Source organism: Podarcis raffonei, chromosome 4, assembly GCF_027172205.1.
Source record: "Podarcis raffonei isolate rPodRaf1 chromosome 4, rPodRaf1.pri, whole genome shotgun sequence".
Lineage (NCBI taxonomy): Eukaryota > Metazoa > Chordata > Lepidosauria > Squamata > Lacertidae > Podarcis > Podarcis raffonei.
The window spans coordinates 60,832,239-60,854,678 of NC_070605.1; the positions used below are offsets into that span (position 1 = coordinate 60,832,239).

General features: G+C 40.6%; 1 protein-coding gene across 4 annotated transcripts in view; it reads left to right on the forward strand.

The window, feature by feature from the left end:
• Positions 1–9,758: 9,758 nt before the first annotated feature.
• CFAP47 (cilia and flagella associated protein 47) overlaps positions 9,759–22,440 on the forward strand; it is a 183,807-nt gene continuing 171,125 nt past the window's right edge. For 3 of the 4 annotated variants that reach the window (XM_053386956.1, XM_053386957.1, XM_053386959.1), the window contains exons 1-9: positions 9,759–9,941; positions 10,457–10,608; positions 12,887–13,002; positions 14,306–14,444; positions 14,777–15,005; positions 17,529–17,689; positions 18,523–18,659; positions 19,905–20,140; positions 21,528–21,720. In XM_053386956.1, coding sequence (XP_053242931.1) covers positions 9,774–9,941; positions 10,457–10,608; positions 12,887–13,002; positions 14,306–14,444; positions 14,777–15,005; positions 17,529–17,689; positions 18,523–18,659; positions 19,905–20,140; positions 21,528–21,720 — 1,531 coding nt within the window. In that variant the 5' untranslated portion in view covers positions 9,759–9,773. The remainder of the gene's footprint in view (positions 9,942–10,456; positions 10,609–12,886; positions 13,003–14,305; positions 14,445–14,776; positions 15,006–17,528; positions 17,690–18,522; positions 18,660–19,904; positions 20,141–21,527; positions 21,721–22,440) is intronic. The other variant, XM_053386958.1, reaches the window with a different exon arrangement.

A 22,440-nucleotide genomic window follows, 5' to 3' on the forward strand; every position in this document is an offset into this window, starting at 1 on the left:
TAGTCAGGATGGTCACCATATTTTCAAGTACAGTGGTACCTCGGGTTACATACGCTTCAGGTTACATACGCTTCAGGTTACAGACTCCGCTAACCCAGAAATAGTGCTTCAGGTTAAGAACTTTGCTTCAGGATGAGAACAGAAATCGCGCAGTGGTGGCACGGCGGCAGCAGGAGGCCCCATTAGCTAAAGTGGTGCTTCAGGTTAAGAACAGTTTCAGGTTAAGAACGGACCTCCAGAACGAATTAAGTACTTAACCCAAGGTACCACTGTAACTTACAACTAAATGAAAATGCATTGTAAGCAGCACAGGCCACGTGAAGCAGTATATATAGTTTTGACATGTCTGTTTCTCCTTTTTATCATATAGGGTCTCTGGACAGGTCTAGATTCAATAATGGATTGGATGAGAGTGAAGGAACTTAAACTCAATCTAGAGTTAATGATCGTAGAGGACTCAGAGTGGTAGGCTGGGGAAATGCTCATTCTAGATGAAATTGCTTTTTAAAAGGAGTTGTCTGTTAGATACTTCTTAGCTGCTTTTCAAAATAAAATATATTCCCATAGCACCATAAAATGTAACAAAACCTTTTTTTTAAGTTCACAATTTAGATACGAAAACAGAAAGAGCACTAGAACCATCTCAAGCTGGCACACTCTGGCTCACAGCCAACAGAAACACATAGTAAAAGAACAATTCTAATTAAAACCAGATTGGAATTGAATCATATTCAGAAGCCTATCAAAAAGAAAACAGAAGGGAGCCAATTGTACCACTTGTGGGAGATGCAATGCTGGAACTAAAAAAGCAGCTGTAGCGTTATTTTAGCTTAAGCTGCCTTGCCACTATAACTGCTGCTGGAGCGTAGCCTGGCCGCTGCAATGCTTACCTTTTTGACTTTCTAACTAAGACAGTTGTAATGTGCCTTAAAGACTGCCTGGAAGCATACTTCAAAATGCTACTGCTTAATTCATTTAAGCTGCTGTCAGTTTTTGATCAGTGAGAACTTACTACACTTCAGCGGCTACCGGTGTGTTCACAACCAATTCAAGCAGCTGCTTTTGACCTATAAATCCCTATATCGTGATGGGGAACCTGTGGCACTCCACATATTGTTAAACTACAACTCACATTACCTTAGGCCAATGGAAGTTGGCATCTAGCAATATCATACCCTCCAACAATTTTGTGCCAAAACTGAGACGTCAGGTGGGGCACACCTTCCGGTCCAGCGCTCTTTTTTTTTAAAAAAAATGATATTTATTCACAATTTCATCAATACATAAACACGAAAAAATAAACAAAAAAGAAACAGAAAAATACAGCAAAAAATAAGACAAAAAGAAGCCAAAAAAGAAAGAAAAAAGATACAAATCTCAAATTACAACTTTTCATTTGCTTGTTTCTTGAACCTCCTCACACCTCCCTTTTTGTATTCTAGTTTAAATTGTTATTCCAGCAAATTCTTCCCATGTTTCTCAATTTTAATTTAAATAATTAATCTTCACAATCTGTCTTATTTGTTGATTCAACATAACATTTCCATCTTTTAATATAATCTGTTATTCAATTTACCTTAATCTCTTTAACCTTATCTTATCTTAAAAATCTTAAAATTTCAAAGTTTACATCATATTCATACATGTCTCCTTAAATCATTTCTGCTAAAGCCAATTTAGTTCCTTTCCAGCATATTCCCTGATATTTCATTAATGTTGCACTAATTCCAAAATTAACAAAAGAATTTCCCTTTATATCTCTAATTTTTATCCAGCAGTCCCTTCTTCCTGGTTTCGGATTGTGTCAGTCCTTTCTGTCCATTACATCCAGTCCATCAATCTGGTGTTCTAATGTCCGAGGCCCTTAAATCTCTTCTAGGCCCCTTCTGCAAATTTTCTTGTTCTTGTTTGTGCTTTCGCACTTCTTTATCTATTGTTAGTTTCTTGGGGAGTGGGTCTCCGGAGGGTTCCATCCAGTAATAATTTCCATTTTCCTTCGTCAGACTGGCCCCTTCCCCCCAGTCCCACTCCCCGTCGTTATCTTTGTAATCCAAAGAAACTTTATCCAAAAGATAGTTATTCACCTGTTTCATGGTCCCACTAGAGTTAAAAGCTTCCTTGATTTCAAACACTTCCCAACACTCTCCAAGTTCCATCTTCCAACGCAGTGGCTTTTGTTCCTGCAGGACTTTGGATCTCTCCATTTGTGTTGTTTGAGGAGTAATCACTACCTCTTCCTTCTTCATCTGCCCTTGGACTTGCCTTGTTAAGCCAGATTCCTGAATTGATCGCTGTATAACTTCTTTATCCTTATTCTTTTTTAGATCATATTCACTGGCCACAGCACTCATCAAGTCCAATTTTTCATGCATCAAATTCATTTTCTCATACAGCTGCTCCAGCAAAACATTTGTCATACCAAGGGCAGACACCAAATCTTCCTTCCAACACATTTCTGTCAAGGTCAAACGGCTGGTCCCACGATCCAAATCTCGCAGCTGTAAAGTCTACAAATAAACTGCGACAACAAACTGACAAGCTCCCTCTAGGGGACACAATTTCTATTTGTATCCATTTTTAAAATGTATCCAACAAAGAAGATTACTTTCGATTTCAAATCCTTTCGATTTTCAGATACTTTGTTTCTTTAAAATGCAAAAATGCAGAAAGTAGCATTGAAGTTAATTTGTTTCTCTTTAGCTATCTGTCAAAAGTATTCCGCTTTCAATCAATGGACGTCTCAAACAGTTTCTGTCCCGACACCCCGTCCCCAGGTTTGGGACGATGGAAACTTAAATTCCTTTACTCTCCTCCTGCTGGATTGAACAGTCAAATTCCCCCCCCTTTTCTCCTGCTTCCAAGGGGGTTTTATTAGTTGTAGATGCAGGAAATTTCCAATTTTAAAGCAGTTTTCCAGGCTATTAGGTTGCAAGGTCTTTGCTTCAGTCTATATACAAAAAGCGGAAGGCGGACTTCCTGTTTAAACCTTCCCGCTTTGTGCCTAATTCATAAATTTTGCAAATTTCTTAATCCAATTCTCCGTTTTTACTCACGGGTACTTGATTTAGAGTCCAAATGTCATCAGGAAAAAGTCAGCGCTCTCCGGCGATGGCTGCATGGCTTCCCTCCATGGAAATAGTGATCGGTTCGCAGCACCGCGCTGCTCACCCCACTTCACTCCGGAGCCCCGAAAAGGGGTTTCCTCGTGAGTAGGGGAGGCGCTCTTGGTGCTCTGCTGAACCCCACGTTCCCAGGCTTCTCCGCCTGGGATTTCTAGCAGGCCCCCGCCTTTGCCGCGGCGGGAAGACCCAATTTCCACAGAGCCCGTTCCTCCGGTTGGAGGAACTCCGCCATTCGTCGATGGCGCTGACCCAGAAGTCTTCCGGTCCAGCGCTCTTTTAGTCCGATGTTCATGCCAGAGTGCTGGACCAAAAAAAAGGACACTCCAGGATCCAAACAGAAGCTAGGATTGGCTTCTGTGATGTCCCATTTAAAGTAGGACACTTGGGAGGTATGCAATATCTGTAGGGCCACAGCCTGGCTCTCCAACCTTCCTGTAAATAATTTGGGGTATTTAAAGGAACATCTCCCATTTTAAGATCTAACAATGAGATCCTGCTAAGCAGGTCCATGTAGAGTGGGGGGCAGCCAGATACACTTGACCCAGGCCTTGGAGCACCTGCTGGCCTGTTACGGACTGGCTGTTTATTGAGTTTATAACTGAATTCCTTTTTTTAAAAAAATAATATTTATTAAAGATTTTTTTAAAATTATACAAAAAAGAAAAAACAAAACAAGACAAAACAAAAAATAGAAAAAAAATACATCCATCATTCTCAAATTTTCAACTTTCCTTATCTTCTTTCTTTGACCTCCTCCTCCCCTTTCTTGTATCCTGGTTAATAATTATCACAGCAAATCCTTTCCATAGTTCATAATATTTTGTCTTTACATCACCTTAATCTATTTTCATCTTGTCTTATAGCAAACCTTAAAACTTAAAACTTAAATCTTATTTTTATCAACTTCTCATAACCATATCATTAACCTAATTCTTTAAACATTTTTACTAGAACCAGATAGTTCCATTTCAACATTTTTCTAACATTTATCAATTATTTTAAAACAGTCCTAATGATAAAAGAAAAAAAAAGATAAAACAATCCAATCTTCATCCAGCGTCCCTTCCTCCTGGTCCCGGATTTTGTCAGTCCTTTTTGTCCCATTAACCTGGTATCCTTATATCCGAGGCCCTCAAGTCTCTTCCATGTCCCTTCCGCGGCTCTTCTTCATATTTTCATTTTACTCGTGGGAACTCCATCTTAGTAATGTTTTTGACCCTTTTCAGCAGATCAGCCCCATTTCCATAGTCCAGACTAAACTCCTTGTAATATTTAAACACCTGTTTCAGATTCCTTCCAAAGTTAAGAGCCCCCACAACTCCAAACATCTGATGGCCCATTACCAGACTCAGAAAGTCCAAACATCCCTGCATAGGAGGGTCAATCCAACCCCCCATTTCCAAACCAAACCAAACTTTATCTTTCCAAATCTGGTTTTTTCCAAATTAATTTATCAAATCCAAAGGCTCATATTCCTGCAGGGCCGCAACTCCCTCCATTTCTGGCACCCAGGATTCAGCAGCATCCTCTTCTCTCATCTGTGTTGTCATAGCACACTCCTGTTTTAGTTCCTGGGTAGGCTCCATGTAGTTTCCTGCTGCCTGTTCAAAAATTCTGGCCGCATTAGTCATCAAATCCGTCTTCTGACTTAACTGATCCAAAAGGGCATTTATTTTACAGAAAGCACCCAACAGAGCTTCTGAAAACATTGTCCTACAAGGTCACAAGTCCTTTCCCACGATTGTAATCTGTAGCAGCTGCAAGCTCCTGAAATTGGTTACAATTTCACAGTCTCCCTCTAGGGGGAAAACTTCTGTTTATTCTTTCTTTTATGAACAATAACAACAAAGTTTCCTTTTTAAGATATTCTGTCAATATTTGTTCCTTTAAAATGCAAGAGGAAACAATGGAATCACTATGTTACTTTTCTTTTAGCTGTCTGTCAAAAACATTTGTCTCTGGTCAATGAGCTTCAAACGTCAGTCCTGACACTCCGCTCCAGGATCAGGACGGTGGAAAGTTACTTTACTTTAAACTCACTTCTGCAGGTTTAAACAGTCCAAAAAGAAATCCCCCTTCTTCTCCTGCTACCGAAGGGGGGTTCCACGATTTTAAATGATGAAAGCCAATCCTTTAAAAGTAATTTTCTAAGCTCTAGTTTACATTGTCTTCGCTTTATTCTGACTACAAAGAAACGGAAGGCAGACTTCCTGTTTAGGCCTTCCCGTTTCAGTACCAAATTGAAGTAAATTTTGAGTCCAATTCCTCTCTTCTGGCCAGTCCTTATTTAAAGTCCAGTTGTTCAAGATTTAAGTACTCACGGGTGATTCTTTAGATGCCAAATTGTCCCAGGAAAAAGGCAGCGCTCTCCGGCAACGGCTATGCGGCTTCGCTCCACGGAAAAAGCAGTTGACTCACAGCACCGCGCCACTTCCCCCTCTTCGCTTCGGAGCCCGTTAATGGGTTCCTTTGTGGGTTGGGGGGGCGCTAAAGGTGCCCGTTGAGTCCCATGGTCACAGGCTTCACCCGCCTGTGATTTTTTAAAGGGTCCCCGCTTCGCCATAGCGGAAAAGACCCGTTTCGCGCAGAGCTGGTCCCTCCAGTTCAGAGGGAGACCGCCATTGCCGATGGCGCCACCCCGGAAGTCTATAACTGAATTCCAACAAGGCTTCCACCCCAGGCCTCAGACGAGCTCTGCAGGGCCTTGCTGCTAAGTGTACTACCTTTTGTGGATGTCTGTTTAGCAGTGTGCTTTCAGTAGTTTCCCCAGGAAACTCATTCCATCCCATTTCTTTCAGAAAACAGATATATTCTTCTTCATATTTTTTTTTTTAAAAAGAGAATCATACCCACAAAACTGAGGTAGGAGTTTGGAAACTGAGCTTATTTAGGCCTCCTATTTCTTCAGTGGTTTTGTTGACCAGTTTTATGGGCTTTGGTTTCACTATTTTTGCTATTGTTAAATTATTCATATATGGTTTTAAGTTACAAACTGCTTTATAAACAGATTGAAAATCAGTATATATATTATGTAAAGAATGAAAGTAAGAATCCACAGGTAATCTGTGTGACGTCTGAAAAACTTTATCTGAGAGTCAACTATGCATTAAGCTTAGTGGGTAGTGGGCATCTATTTTGCCCTTTTAACTTCCATTAATTATGAGTGCAGTGTGTGTGTGCAATTCTTACTGGAAATGCAGTGCTCAGGGAGAAGAGACTTGTTAATTTCCTCCTTGGTGCAATCAGAACTAAAACCACTTCCTCACATGATTAAAAAGCTTGTTCTAAGTGTTCTAACTGTACGGGAAGGTATTTTAGCGACTGGGAGTGAAAGGAAAGAGGAAATGATATCTTGCCATGCACCACATTCCTGGTAAAGATCCCACCTAACCGGAATTCATAAAATAAAAAGGAGAGGTAGCTGCATATTACACATTAAACATAATGTGTCATTTGGTCCTAACCCAGATAAAAAAAAGATGAATTCAAAAGTCAGACATTGCATGGATTTATCAGAAACCCCACTTGTGCCCTGAGGGACAGGTCAGGTTGTGCCAATGATTAAAGTTGGGCAAATGATAAAGCTGAGAGACAAAGTGTATCAATGAAAAGGATATTGTATAGAACAGCTTGATAAGAAAAAAGAATGTGGGAAGCTAAAGTGGTTCATTTAAGGACAGATCTAAAGTTGGAATTTCTCTGTCACATACAGGTGAACTGTACCTGAAATACTTTTCAGAGAGCCACACTGAAGTCCATCACAGGTGAAAAGCAGTTAATTGTTACCTTCTGTATCTTGTCAATTCAGTTGTCTACATAGACAGAATGAGATATGTTCCAGGTCTGAAAGGCTGTTTTTAAGTGCTGTGTGTGATTAGATATGCTATTATGGCAATATAAGCTTTGTTTGGTTTTCTTGTTTTAGTGCATTTTAGTGTTTAAACCATCTACCCAAGTGGTGTAATCAAATATTGCTAAAATGCAAGAAAACCAGAAAACCAAACAAAGACCATATAGGCATTCATAATAATGTAACTAATCACATACAATATCCAGAGAATGTTATGGGGTAACAATAAATAAATACTTTGTTCATAGTTGACAGCAAACACTTTCAGAATTTCTTATGACTATGAACAAACAAATCTTTAAAGGAGGCAGGCTAAAAGACAGATGGTCTGCTTATATTGCCACACTATCAAGCCAACCAAGGGCTAGCATATCTAGATACTTAGTCTAGTATTCTTCTTTCTGCTTCTACCTAAAGCATTTTATAAACGAGTAGAAAGCATTATGCCCTTTCTTTGTAAAGTATCACTGACGAGGTTCTCAGGCCAGTTACACCTCTAAGCTGCTGGTGAAGCCAATGGGAATAAAACAAATCCCACACCCTTCCAGAGTTACAGCTTTTTCTTAATTTGTAAGCATGCACAAGTCCCACAGAGCTAAAAGAAGCTTATGGCCAAAAAACCGTATGCAAGATTTCAACTTTAGTACACACTATGGATTTATACATTAGTGAACATAAAAGAGCTTTTCAAAATAAGAGCAAAACCAAAGGTGTATTCACTAACATATCTAGCAAAATATTGTTCTAAAAAGAATAAAAATGGATAATAGCTGAGAGATAGAGCTTGTGCTTTTCATATTAAAGGTCTCGATCCTGGTCATTTTAAAATAAAAAAAAATAATCTCAAGTAACAGACTGCAAAGATCTATTTCTTAATCTTAACAGTTTCCTAAGGTTCCCCAAAAGAACACTGTATGATAACTGCTGATTTACAACTCTCCCATCCGCCAAACACTATTGCATACTAAGAGGAAGTCAGCAGGTGGCACTATTATACACATATTCTGCATATTTTCCTTTATCAAACTCATTCTTTTTTTCAGTATAGTTTTTATGCATATTTACTGATACTAAAAATCATATGCTGTACACTTACATTCCTTTCCAGTTCATAAGCTAAGAAATAAAGCATTCCTATACTGAGTGTGTTTGACCTTGGGACTCAGCAACTGATGAAACAGTTTGAACTGGGAAAACTACATAGCTCATAGTAAAACTATAATCCAAAACTATGCCTGTTTAGTCCAATGCAATTCCTATTTTTTACAGTGGTGCCTACTCCTAGACGAGCAAGTTTGGGATGTACATTTATCTATCAGGAAGAATAATTTAATTCAGTGGTGCTTAATTTCAAATCAACATACTGTTTATAGAAAGAAAGGAAGCTGCCTTATATCAAGTCAGAGCATTGATCGATTTAGCTTAATATTGCGATTTGTGGACACTGATTGTCAGCAGTTTTTCAGGCAGGATTCTTTCCCAGGCGTATCTGACCATAAGTTAATGGAACTCTTCGCATACCAAATATGCATTCCGATACCGAGCTTCGGTCAGTCACCACATGTAATGAACGATTATTCTTTTTATTTTATTTTCCATTCCCTCAAGGAGGTATAGAAAAACAGTTCTTCTCCTGGTTGTATTATTGCAACCACCTCATTAATTGCGGATAGGCTGAGTGAGAAATCCCCCTGCATGCCTGGGGTTGGGATCCAGCAGTTCTCCTGCTGAGCCAAGAGGTTCTCAGCACAGCGAGGCTACGTCGGCTTAACACCCCTGTCCTTGGCTTCAGCCAGGATCCCGCCAGCAGTGGCGAGCCCAGTGAGGATTGCAGCCCGAGTCTCCCTGCCTCAACATTTTTCTCACCGAACAAGGGCTATAAATCAGACTGCTTTCCCTTGCTCACTGTTACAAGACCCAGCAATGCCCCCTTTTTTGGCCCTTGGACTATCATATCAGTTGCTAGGAAGCGGGGAAAACAACAACAGGATTTCAATAGAAGAAGAACTGTGCCTGGAGGAAGAACTGAGGGGAGAGACTCCATCAGGCAAGGCCTCCTTCCACTTGCCTTGCCCCACTCTCTGCTTCTTAATGTGTATTGTATTGTTTTATGTACTGTGGCTTGCCATTGTTTTATTGATTATAGTTTAGATATTATTGTAACTGTTGAGTGGATTTCTGTTTAACTTTTATACGTTGGTATTATTAATTTATACTATTGTAATGATTGTTGAATGTTACTTTTTTGATGGAGGTTGCCTATTTTAAAGTTATGTTTTATTATCACATTTTTGCATTGCATTAGATTGTTATAACATGTACATTTTTTTGTTTCTTCAGCTTGTAAACCGCCTTGAGTATTCTAAGATAGAAAGGCGGTATACAAATTAAAAATGATTATGATGATGAGGAATAACAACAACAACAACGCAGCAAAGCCTTTTTGTTATGCATTCAGCCGTAGTGGCCACTGCCCTAATAAAGTCATTTTTGCATTTCTGACTTGACACACTCCTTTGCTGGGTTAACATCAGCACAACTCCACTGTACGCTCCCGTCTCTCTATGGTAAGCAAGGAAGCTTCCGCCACAGGCCTCGGAACGTTCGAAGCCTCGCCTCCAATCAACAGCGCCAGTCCCGTTGCTAGGTGACCGTTGCCAAGCTGCGGCGTGCGGAAGGAAGCTCGAGTCGCCTTGGAGACAGGGACGCTCCAGGCTGGGCGCTGGCTTAGCCAGAAGGCTGCCATGAGTTCCCGGGGCAGCGAGCAGGAGGGTGGCTGCGGCGGCGGCTGCGGAAGGATAATGGAGGCTCCCGCAGCCTCGTGGCACGTAGCCGGGGTGCGCATTACGCCGTCCGAGGTGCGCTTCGTGGACGCGGTGCCCGGAGGGCGCTACCGGGCGCTGCTGAGCATCCAGAACCTGCAGTCTCACAGCTGCCTTCTTCGCTTAATGCCTCCGGAACAACCTCAGGTGGGGAGCCCAGAACTGGCCCTTGAAACCCCCGCCTTCCCCTTTAAAAATGCTCCTTTGCACCCTTCGCAACGCTCCTCCTCCTTCTGAGGCTACTGTTAGTAGTGTCCACGTCCCCATCCTGCACTTTCCCCTCCCTCCATTCCCCTTTGCTGCTTCACTTGTTGCAAAAAAAAAACAAAACACCCCTCTCCAGGTTCGTAACAATGTAAATCTTGGCAGATCAAATAGGCGTTAAATAAAACCAAACAAACTCAGAGGCAGAGCGTTTGCCACTGGAGAGTTACTGAATAGTGTTTTGAATCAAAGCCCATCACTTGTCAATCATGATAATAATAATAATTTTATTATTTATATGCCTCACCCCAATCTGACTGGGTTGCTCCAGCCTCTCTGGCGGCTTCCAGCAAAATATATTTCATGGATGGGCAATGAATATACTGTATGATCCTGCTGAAATCAAATGACAGTTGAATTGGAAATCGAATGGTTTATTTCTTCTTCTTCTCTTGCAGTTCAAACTAATTGTGGAAAATCAAAAGAACTCTGTTGCTTCTGGGCTTCACATAACAGCCATTGTGGAATATCATCCTGATAAAGAGATAGACCTTCAGGACAGGTTACTCCTTCACATAGGAAAAAAGATAATTGAGATTCCTCTAATAGGGTATGGCATTTCAGCGTACAGTATTGCTCCACTAGTTAACTTTTGTTAAAACAAGGTGAAATTTCCTCCATATGATTATTGTGACTTAAAATTGTTATGAGTGAAGTGGCCTTAAGGGCCGATCTACATACTAATTGCTTGTAACCAATTAATGTCCATAGTTTGAAAAAACAACAACAAATAGCTGTAGGTGTGTAAACAGGATGAAGACCATGATTCTGGCAAAAAATCCAACACTGCCCCCTGTACTCTGAGAGGAAAACTTAAACTGATGCCAATAGACATTTCTCTCTTAGCCCTAATAACAGCTTGCATGGGCTATTTATTTTATTAAAATGATAATGCTCCAATTTTACTCTTTGTGACATAGTGTTGCCACTTGACTGATGTTTATTACTAGATTAGTGCTTTTTAACTTTTTTAATGATGTTACAGATGTCAAAGAGAACAACAACTACCAAACTTTTAGAAGACATCTGAAGGCAGCCCTGTTAGGGACGCTTTTAATGTTTGATGTATTACTGTATTTTAATATTTGGTTGGAAGGTGCCCAGAGTGGCTGGGGAAGCCCAGTCAGATGGGTGGGGTATAAATAATAAATTATTATTATTAAATGCATTAATTAATAGCACAATCCAAACCAGTGTCCACCAACACGGGTTTGCATTGTAAGAGCCACCAACACATTTGCATTGCTCACTTGGTTAGAACCAGAAAGCGGGAGGGGGCAAGCAAAAGTATGCTCTATGCCACCTTGGAGCTGACTTAGTGATTAGGTCTGCTGCTGTCAAGGGGTGTTAGTGGAGCTGTCTTAGGATCCAGTAGGCCCTGTGTTGCCTCAGCCCCTCCCTGCCCCATAGTACTGTATTTTGGGGCTATAAGTCACCTGCCCTCTCAGTGGAACAAGGAGCTCTGCACTGGTGGAGTGATGCTAGTATCACTCCATGAGCAGAAGCTAGTGATGCTGTTCTGGTCTGGGTGCAGGGAGTCTATCAGGTATGATACTGACATCCTTAGGAATTATGCTACTGTTGCGGGAGTGGCTCTACCAGTTCAGTGATGAGTTTTGACCCAGGCTGCAGTACTATTAACCCTTTGTTGTGCTGCTTTTTTTATTTATATCTGTATAATTTTTTGTATTTTGTATTTGTACTATTTCATTTGTGTCCTGCTTTTCTTCCATGCTGGATCTACCAAGCTGTGAAGATCTATCAAGCTCTAAAGGTCAAAACTAGCGCTTTGAATTGGGCCTAGAAATAAAGTAGGGCACCAGTGCTGTTAGCAAAGCACCACCATAATATGTTTCTAATTTTTAGTTCTAATTAGCAGACTAGCAGTTATATTCTTAACTAACTGCAGTTTTGAACTGTCTTCAGAGGCAGCTCCATGTATAATGCATCACAATAGTATAAATGAAGTAACTAAAGTTGACCAGGTAGTTAAACATCCTATAGTATAAAGTGCTTTGGGCTATAAAGGAAACGTTCACCTCCAGAAGAAATGGTTCATGGAGCACCCTCAAGGTTTAACTCTGGACAGTTTGCTATCCTTATTCATACCTGCCACTAGATTTTTAATCTTTCCATTTTGTTTTGTTAGCTCTTTACCAAAATGTATTATAAGAGTGAGATTTAGGACTCAGTGATGTTTTGCTGCTAGGCTATATAATGGGCACATTCTATGCAAAATTAGTCATGATTTGTAATGTGAACTAATCCATGTTTACTTAGAAGTAAGTTCTACTGAGTCTCAGCAGTGCTTGTTTTCAGGCAAGTGCATATGGGATTTTCAGCCCAAATTATATTGTTCTTACTGTGATTTTATCTTTTTCTCTTACTTTCTTGTACTGAATGTCTGTTACAGCAGTCATCATGAGCTCATACAATGTTGAAACTTTTATAATGTTATAAAATTGTTGGGGTATTCCAGTGTACTCATTGTATATTAAATTGTGATCAGTGTTTTTTTCTTAAGCGTAAGTAGACCAGATCCATTTTAAGAATTTATAATTTGATGAAACAAAGATGTTCAAGCTAATTAAAAATATAGTTGCAACTCAATGTGATTAAATTGTCCTTAAGTTCCAATAATTAAGAAAGCAAAATGACATTTTAATAAACCTCTTATGTTTGCTGATGTTGCTGCTAAATTAGATTACATAATTAAATTCTCTGTGTGTTGAAAATGGGAGGAAAGCTTTCTTTCCTAAAGCATCTTTAAAAAATGCAGCCAACAAAGTAATGCCAGAAAGCCAATTAAAAGTGCAATTGTTTTCCAGATTAATCCCATGCTGCTGCCTAGAAATTGAACCTGAGATAGATTTTGGCACAGCGATTGCAAACAGTAACGTAATTAATAAAAATCTAAAAATTACTAACTATGGATCATCTCCAGGTAAATATTTTCTTTGTAGCAAATTATACCAGATTCCTTTTCTGTTAACATGGTATATTGATGGGTTTCCTAACTACAGTATACAGTGGTACCTCGGGTTACATACGCTTCAAGTTACAGACTCCGCTAACCCAGAAATAGTACCTCGGGATAAGAACTTTGTTTCAGGATGAGAACAGAAATTGCGTAGCGGCGGTGCAGCAGCAGCGGGAGGCCCCATTAGCTAAAGTGGTGCTTTAGGTTAAGAACAGTTTCAGCTTAAGAACGGATCTCCGGAACGAATTAAGTACGTAACCAGAGGTACCACTGTATAATGAAATATTCATTTTTGTCTCACAGTTCTTAGACACGTCAAACTAGGGTTATCAAGTTCTGGGAAAGCTACCGCCCTAGATGGTGTCACATTTTGGTAGACAAAGGTAGCAAAACGGTTTTTCTCTCCTTCCTCATTTTCCATTAATTTTTAAAATTTTGGGAGCATGTCATTGTATTTTGGGATAGCGAAGACAGAGAAATAGGTATATCTGCCTACATTACTGGGCAGAATTCAAGTTGCTGCTTCCACATGTCATGCTTGTGATTTGACTTGCAGTCTGTGGCTAAGGGTGCAATCCAAGCCTACTGTGGTGGTTCTGTGGAGCTCTTGCCACCTTCACAGCCCTGCCATTCACGGTGCAGAAAGTGAAGGGCAATATGACTGGGCCTGGTCTTTGCACCAGCTCTAGGCAAGCACAGTGATCAGGTCTGGTTTGAGATCTATGTCTTCTGGCAACAGCTGTAAAACTGACTTAGGATTCCTCTGAATGCCCTGTTTTGGGGGTTTCTGCTGGGGTCAGCTGGTGGGGATCCCACCAATGGACTTACTTTCAGCATGTTAGGCAGATGTAATGTACCGTATTTTTCGCTCCATAGGACGCACCTAGGTTTTTTTTTTTGGGGGGAAATTATTTCCCCCCAGGTGCGGGGCTGGGGTGGGGGAAGCCTGAGCTTCCCCCGACCCCAGCCCCCAGAACAGGCAGCTCTCCGCAAGCCTTGGGAGACCGGCGCGACTTCCCGCCAGGCTCCCACGGCTTGCAGATATTTGCCTGAAGCCCAAACCAGGTGGGGGGACAGTGGGAAGGCGCGCTGCGCCTCCCCGCTGTCCCTGGAGCTTGTGGGGCTGGCGGCAGGGAGAAGCGCGCTGCTATGTGAAGATAGGTGTGGAAGTAAAGTGCATCTCTGCCCACATTTTGTGCTACCATGTATCAGAGTGGAAATAGTTAATTTTACATGCAATGCACAATATTGCTTATATATTTTGTAGGTACATTTGCTATAAAATACAAAGGAAATGTCTCCATTTTGATATCACCAACCAGTGGAGTGGTGGAACCCCGATCAGAACAGTTGATTAATATGGAGATTTGTACAGATGTACCCAGAACAATTAATGAGACAGCCATGTAAGTTGCAGTCTTCCTTCTGCCCAGAATGTTGTGTGACACTGATACCACTGTCTACTCTGACAGGAAGCACTGAAGCTGTAAATATGTTTAATATATTAGTGACACAGGCAGGTTCCACCATTAGTCTCCCAGTAAAATAATCTGTCTTTCAACCCAGCTTGGAATGGTAGAAATAGGCAGCTTCTATAAGTTTCAACTATAGATATGTGTGTTGTACAAATGCTCTAGTAAAATACTGAGTTCATAAGATTAATGCACTATTGTAACACAGTTCTTAACTGTTCATATTTTCCCCTTTTGTTCCTTCTTACCTGTTGTTTACTCAAAAGTGTGAAATTGCAGGGACGGCCCAAAGCTCAGATAATCATCAAAGCCAATATAGTGGAGCAAATTCTTGAGCTTTTGGGTGTGCCTCCATCAAACAAAATAAAATGTGTCAATTTTGGATGTGTCTATTTTGGAACCACCAAGACTGAAGAAGTTCTTCTTCATAATAAAAGCCCAGAGCCCATGGATTGGGTGGCAATCCTGCAAGACAATGCTGTTGGTGGAGAGATGGTAAGGAAACCTTTTTTGAATTATTTTTAAAAAGCTTTTCAAATGTAAGGAAACCTGATGACTTTGCTCCTGCTTTTCTGTCTGTTTTGCAGCAGGGTTTCCCTTCCATAGTTGTAGTCTTGTAGAAGAGAGTTTTTCTTTTGGTCAATATTGTGTGTTTTTCTTGTCTATATGTATCTCTTCCAACTGTGCGGGTGGAAGGATACAAAGAGCATTGAGGTCAGCATGTGGGAGTGTTTAAGCCAGGTCTCACAGGGAAGAAGATGGAAGGGGATGGAAGTAACAGAAGAAAAACATAGAAGCAGAGAAACCAGGGCGCTCTGGAGGACGAGGAGAGATTCATGAGCGAACAAGAAGAAGTAGGTAGAGGGAAAAGACGTGGCTCAGTTTCTCACAAGAAGGAGAAAGAGGAATAGGACAGAAGGGTCTGGGGCTGCCATCCCTAGTGGCTCGACAGAAAGAGAGAAGGGTGAAAAAGCTAGCAGGAAAGGAAACTACAAGGGGCATCAACAGAAGAACTGTATAAGGAAAGATGGGGTCAGGTGGAATATACATTATGAGAGACTGAGGAAGAAGGGAGTATATAGCAAAAAGAGAGTGGAGTCCTGGGATGCAAGATGGCAGTGGAATTCTTTGAGTAACTTTCCCACTACGGACAAGAGACCACCTGGGGTTCTGCAGACACCTAATACCAAGGGCAGGGATAGAACTGACACCAGCTCTCACAGCATTGTGTCACACTGTAGTATGAATAACAAGAAGAATGTGCATTGCAAATGTGTGCCATCTCTGAAAGGTGGGTAAATAGTAGTAGTAGTATACCATCTCATCCTTATGTGCCCAACTGATGACTGTGCTGTGCAGGAGAGGGCCTCTTGAAGATGTAATCTCATCAAAAGGGTTATTCTATACAATGTTAGTATTAGGTGTGGTGGCACCTACCCTTTCGAACGCCTACCACTTACCATTTCTGTTCTCTTTTTGGTGTCTATTGAAGACCTACTTTCTTTCTAAAGCCTTTTAAGTGGACATTTTTATTCTTATCTGTATTGGACTTGACATGGTTTCCAATATGTGTGTTTATTGTTAAATAGCTTCAGGCTGCTTTATGGGAAGTGATCATTAAGTTGAAAGGGAGAAAGAATAAATAAAACACTTGTGTGTGGAAAAATATAGCACTGCATTTGGGCCTAATGTTGTGATAGAACCAAACCTTTTCCATTACCCTTACGCTGTGTGGCTTGGCCTCTGTCAACAAGGCCTGTGTTTACTCCTGTTTACTGTGTGCTTATTGTGTTTCCTGTGTTGGACTTTTCATTGATGTTCATGTGATGTCATCTAAAATGGACATATATTCTGTACTTTGTTATTACTATTTGATGTGTTGTTTCCCAACATGTGTGTAGGAGAACCAGTGTGGTGTAGTGGTTAGTGTTGGACTAGAACCTGGGAGATCAAAGTTTTGTGGGGATTAAATGAGGACAGGGAGAACCTTGTATGCCACCTTGAGCTCTCTAGAGAAAAAGGTGGGATAGAAATGCAACAAATAAGTAATAAATAAATAAACCAGCTTCACACCAATTGGGGTCCTTAAGTCACTCCTAATTTATCTCCAAGCAAAGTGTGAACACCTTTGCATAGGATAAAGCATCCCTGCCTGTCAACACCCCCGGTGAAATAAAATGAAGTCTGCTGCTGTGAACAGCTAAGGGGGAAAGAGCTATGAAAGGTACCAGAGGAAAAAACAATTTTACTGCACTCTAAGGAAATCAGCCCTGAGTGCTCACTGGAAGGACAGATCGTGAAGCTGAGGCTCCAATACTTTGGCCACCTCATGAGAAGAGAAGACTCCCTGGAGAAGACCCTGGTGTGGGGAAAAGTTGAGGGCACAAGGAGAAGGGGACGGCAGAGGACGAGATGGTTGGACAGTGTTCTCGAAGCTACTAGCATGAATTTGACCAAACTGCGGGAGGCAGTGGAAGACAGGAGTGCCTGGCGTGCTCTGGTCCATGGGGTCACAAAGAGTCGGACACGACTAAATGACAACAACAAGGCAGCATTGTGAATACACCAAAGGACTCCATGGGGAAATTCTAATGCATCTTTTTGTGTAAGCACAAACTGCATCCTCTCAGGGTTCCTGCAGTGTAAGGGCCTTCCAACTCCACATACTCCACCTGTCAGAAAGATGCATATTTGCTAGGGCATAATAATTCTGTAGAAAGTTCTTACTTTTTTAAAAAAATAAGCTATATTATACCAGTTATGTCTAATAAATACAAACAAGGAGTGATCTAGTGCTAGGGACAAGTTTCTTTCACATAATGGCAGTTTTTCCTTGCCACTCTTTCCGTATTAGACTGTGATATTTTATTTTTATTGCTTTTCTATATAATACAATCTAGGCTTATTCAATATGCATAATGTTTTTCTGCTTTTTTCTTTTTTCTGAAAAGCCCAGCATTAAGAACTGAGAAAACTGAGTGGCTTTTACTATATTTTATACCTCACTTTGTCTTACAGGGCACAGATATTCAGAAGAGTACCAATGCTGTTTTAAGAGATTTACATTACACTGATGGAAAAGCAGAACAAGATGTTTCCGCTCTAATTGCCTGCATTCCCAATGAAGGAACATTACAGCCTGATCAGAAAATGATGATCTCTATTTGTTTTAGCCCAAAGTAAGCATGGAATGTGAACTTAATGATATTATTTATTAAATTTGTATACCACCCCCATACCTTTAGATCTCAGGGCAGTACACAACAATATATAAAAATATATATGATACATATGTGTGTGTGTGTGTTTGTGTCTATATATATGTGTGTGTGTGTGATTAAAATTACTAGAAATTGACCCCAAATATGATACACTCCTCTCTTTTTGATATAGGATTCATTCATAGCTGAAAAAGCACTCCTCTAACTTTTGTAATTAACTTATTTTGACTAACTGTTCTCCTAGTTATGGGAAAGGTTTCTGTTTTCAAAGAAAATATGGGGTATGAATGCCCTCTTTTAGCTGCAGTGGGTGACAGGAAAGGGTATACCCTGTCTGGAGACCAATCACTTCTTGTCTCAGTTGCCTAGCTGAGGCCAGAGGAAAAATTGGGGGGGAAAGTGTAATACAAGAGGTGCAGTTGGAATTATTGGAAGCTATGCAGGCTCAAGGGTTGTGACAGCAGCAACTAGGCTGAATGGGCAGGGGGGTGGTATCAATTCACATGGAGCGTTGTGAAAAGAGTTGTATATTTAGATGATTTGGAAGTTGGTACATAGGGAACATTCTTAGCATAGTGACAAGTGAGAAGTCAAGAACCAAGTATTTATTATCTTGCACAGTGAGTGAGGTAATGACCCTGTAGAAACACCCCGTTAATTAGTGTTGCTATATTGATGTTGCATAAGAAACCTTAATTGCTCTAATTTTTCTGTTTAAACTTGTTAAGACATTAACAGCATATATTCTCCCTCCGCGCTTAGAAACATAAATGTAATTGTGAATTTTTCAGAATGGTGAAAAGGGACAGGGGGGACCTTGGCAAAACTCCACCAAGGCAAGATTATGCTCTCTTTCTGAAATTTGAAGCTATAGGAAGCAAAAATGACTTCTTGGAAGCAGTGGCTGGTGGTGACAGACCTACAGATGGTATGGCATTTATAAATACTGAATAAATGGAATGGAATTAGAACTGTACTTTTCCCTCTATAAATTTCCAGGAAGGGTAATGGGGTTTGCGTAAAATAATCTATAATTTGAATACCTAAGTTAATTGGAAAACTCCTACCTCTGCATGTAATAAGAAGGTGTGAATTACATACCTTGAGGCTTGTTTTAGGTGGCAAGAGTGAAGCAACAACAAATTAGTTCCCTGGTCCCCCACTCACTCCATCCTTGGGCTGGTTGGCTCCCTGAAGAGGCAAGGCTTTCCACCTCTACCTCTTCCCTGCCTGAGCCTCACTCAGACAAAGGGCCAAGGGCGTCCTTCCTCAAAGTAAGACATTTTGGGCAAGATGGCCTGTGCCTCTGCCACGTTTTGCTGTGATGAAGGCCAGCTCACCAAAAATGTTTCACTCTGAGAAAGGATCCCCATGGCAATTTCTGAGAGTAAGGCTTGGGTAGGGGTGAGGTGGAATCTCTGTGCACAGCTTGAATAATTCAGGGTCTCGGCACCTTCTGTGGCCTGCATGTCAGGGATCAGGCATACCTTGCTATCTCTCCTCCTTTGATGACTTCTTAGGGATGACTGAGAGATCCCAATTAATTCTGTGCTGGCTGCAGAAGGTGTAGTGGCTGCTAGGTACCAGCATGCAGTAATGACATCATACATTATTCTTACCATATAAGGATTTCTGGTTAGGTTTAGCATGACAAGGCAGACCTCCAGAACCTGATAGGTTTTCCACTTCCTTACTTCAGTGCCACTGATTTCTGGCTGAAGGGCTGGTTATCCTGCAGGAATCTGACTCATATGTTTGGGGTCTGTAATAGTATGTGGAATTTCCCCAGGTGTTTTCACCAATTTCTCATGCTTGGTGGCTGCCCACAACAACAATCTATCCTGGATACTAGTCAAATTTTGAGCCCATGTATGTTCAGAAAGCAATGACTTTTGGAAGCTAGGCTGGGCTTTTATGATGATTTTGCGTCATCTTTTTTTTAAAAAAAATCTGATTACAATAGGGCATTTTATGTACATTTATCATACAATGTGTCTTGCCTGAAATTTCAGGAGGTAGACTGTACATTGATACATGTATGACTTTATCATATAAAATGGGGGCAAATTATATGAAGACAGTCTTTCATGGTCTATAAGTAAATTGGTTGCTATATTATCTGTCTTTCGGCTGTAAATAATAGCATATCCTTTTATCTCAATGCTTTTTACAGAGAAGAATCGTCATCAGGTTGAGTTGGGTTTGATAGGCTCAGGGCTTCCAGTCATTCTGACATTCAAACCAGGACCAGTTGTTAATTTTGTGGAGTGTTACATGGGTGAACATACAGATATTGTTTGCACGCTCAAAAATGAATGTGATATTCTTCCAGTATCATTTGCTTTTCGTAAGATTGCACATTATAATATTTGTCCTGAAAAGGGAAAAGTAAAAGCAAAGTCTACACAGGTACTGTTTTGTATTTTTCTTTCATCTTATGCAGCATATATGTAGTTAACTTTCAAAATGCTTTATATTGTGAAGTGTTGCATAGTACAATAACATAAATTTAAGTTGCCGCTAAAGCAGTATTACTGTAATGATGGCATGCATGAATGATTGTTACTTCAAATAAAACAAAAAAAAGAGCTTTCTTTTAAAGTATTTATTTACTAAATTTATATACCACCCTTCATCCAAAGAGCTCAGGGCGGTTCACAAGATAAAAATACAAGATAAAAGCCCAAATAAATAGAACAAAAATAAAATAAGAACCCTCCCCCCCCAAGCAGATTAAAAAAGCTGTAGAATATTAATCAGCCAAAGGCCTAGTTGAAGCAGAACATTTTCGCCTGGCGCCTAAAGATGTATAATGACACTCCCTTGTCATTGAGAGACTGTTTCTGAGATGCATGAAATTTTACTCCTTTTTGCTTCTCTTGTCTTCCTGCTTCAAAGCAGTTACAGAATTGTTGCTTTATCTATCTCCTATCCACAAGAAGCACCTTTTACTCTTACATACACAGATGAGAAACATTCTCTTCTCTCTGGCTAAAGCTAACTATCATAACCACCTTCTTTCAACCCATCCATCCATCCATAACCCTCCATGAGTATATAATGAGAATGCACCTGTTACAACTTTTTACTCTATTCTATTAGCAGTCATTGCCCTTCTTCCTTACATTGGTTACTTGTCAAACTCCACAGCAACTTCAAGCTTCTCTTCCTTATTTCTAAAGCCACATATATCTGGTTGCATCTTCCCTTATTTCCTCTTCCTCTTCTATTTTGCTACCTATTCTGCTGCCAAACTCCACTCCTATCTTGATGCCTTCTTCTCTGTAGTTCTTTCTCTTCAAAATATCATGTACTCGGCCTTTTGTGAGAACCTTCCTTTGCTGAACCCTTTTACTGAGCCATCTTAGCAACACACAGAAACTTTCTCACTACCACCTGAGCCTCTCTTGTCCTTCTGCTCATTGGCAACCGTTGGCCTCTGTTTCCTCAACTTCTCTCTCCCAGGCCTCTACACATCTACTCAGATGCAAATCCTGTCAAGTTCAGTGGGCTTATTCCTGGGTAAATGGTTACAGAATTGTAGTCTTCAAGTACATTGTAAGGAACCATGCTTGCTGTATAGTCTATGAAGCAGTCAACAGACTGTGAAGCCTAAGTAGTTGGATAGGGATGTTTAAGAGAATTTTACTACTTAAAGTTCAAGAAATGAAAACTATTTATTTGAATACTGGGAATTTAACATCCTAGTGTTTTTTTTTTTAAAGAAACAATGAGTGAGCATGATGTAACATTTTAAAATGCCTAAACGTCTGTATTTATTTATTTTTGTCTTTAGGATATTTTATTTTCATTTATTCCACGTCACGTAGGAACCTTCACAGCGAAGCAGGTGATAGATATCATTGGTCCAGTGGCAAAAAAAGATGGCTTACCAGCACTGAAGATCAAACCTTTCCATCAGTTATACTTAATTTTTTCTGGGGTGTGCAACTCTGTAACCAATAAAGTGGTTCTGAAACCCAACCTTGGTAAGTTAGTAAGAAAAAGGGGCTACAATTTTAACGTGTTTGAAATTACATTTCTGTCAGTTCTTTTGTGGGATAATTCAGACAAATGGTAGACAGAGGCTGAAATGTTAGAACTAGTATTTGGTGACTTTGGCATGGTAATTGGTTCAAATGCTCTGATAATTAATTGGTGAAGTAGCAAGTTAGTCACATGTCATCCTGTGGCTAGGGATGGGTGAGCAGCCTCCTGCATGCCCTGAAAATGAATTGGGCCCCCTTGAGTGTTCCAGTTGAAACTCAAAGCTTCTTGAGAGGAGCTGGTGTTTGATTAGTCTCCACCTGTGGCTCTAACTCTTCACCCATCTGCCTGCCCACCAGCACATTACACCTGCCCCAGTGGAGAAGTGACCTTGAAGGTCAGGACCAGACCTAACTGACAAACCCTTTTCTTGAGCTTGAATGGAGGCTTTTAAAGAGCAATTTGAGAGTTCTGTCAGGTAACACATACCTGTTGTATTCAGAATGTGTGTGGTCTTCTTTGATCCCCGCCATTGCCCTCTTTCACATGTAATACTAAGCCAAACCATGGATTAACACAGGTATGAGGTATGAGGAAACTGTGACTGCTAAACTACAACTCAAATCCTTCCTGGCCATCGGCTGGGGCTGAAGGGAGTTGTGCTTCAGGAGTCCCTAGAGGGCCAAAAGTTCCCCCCACTGACTTTGGATGAATGAGCAAAT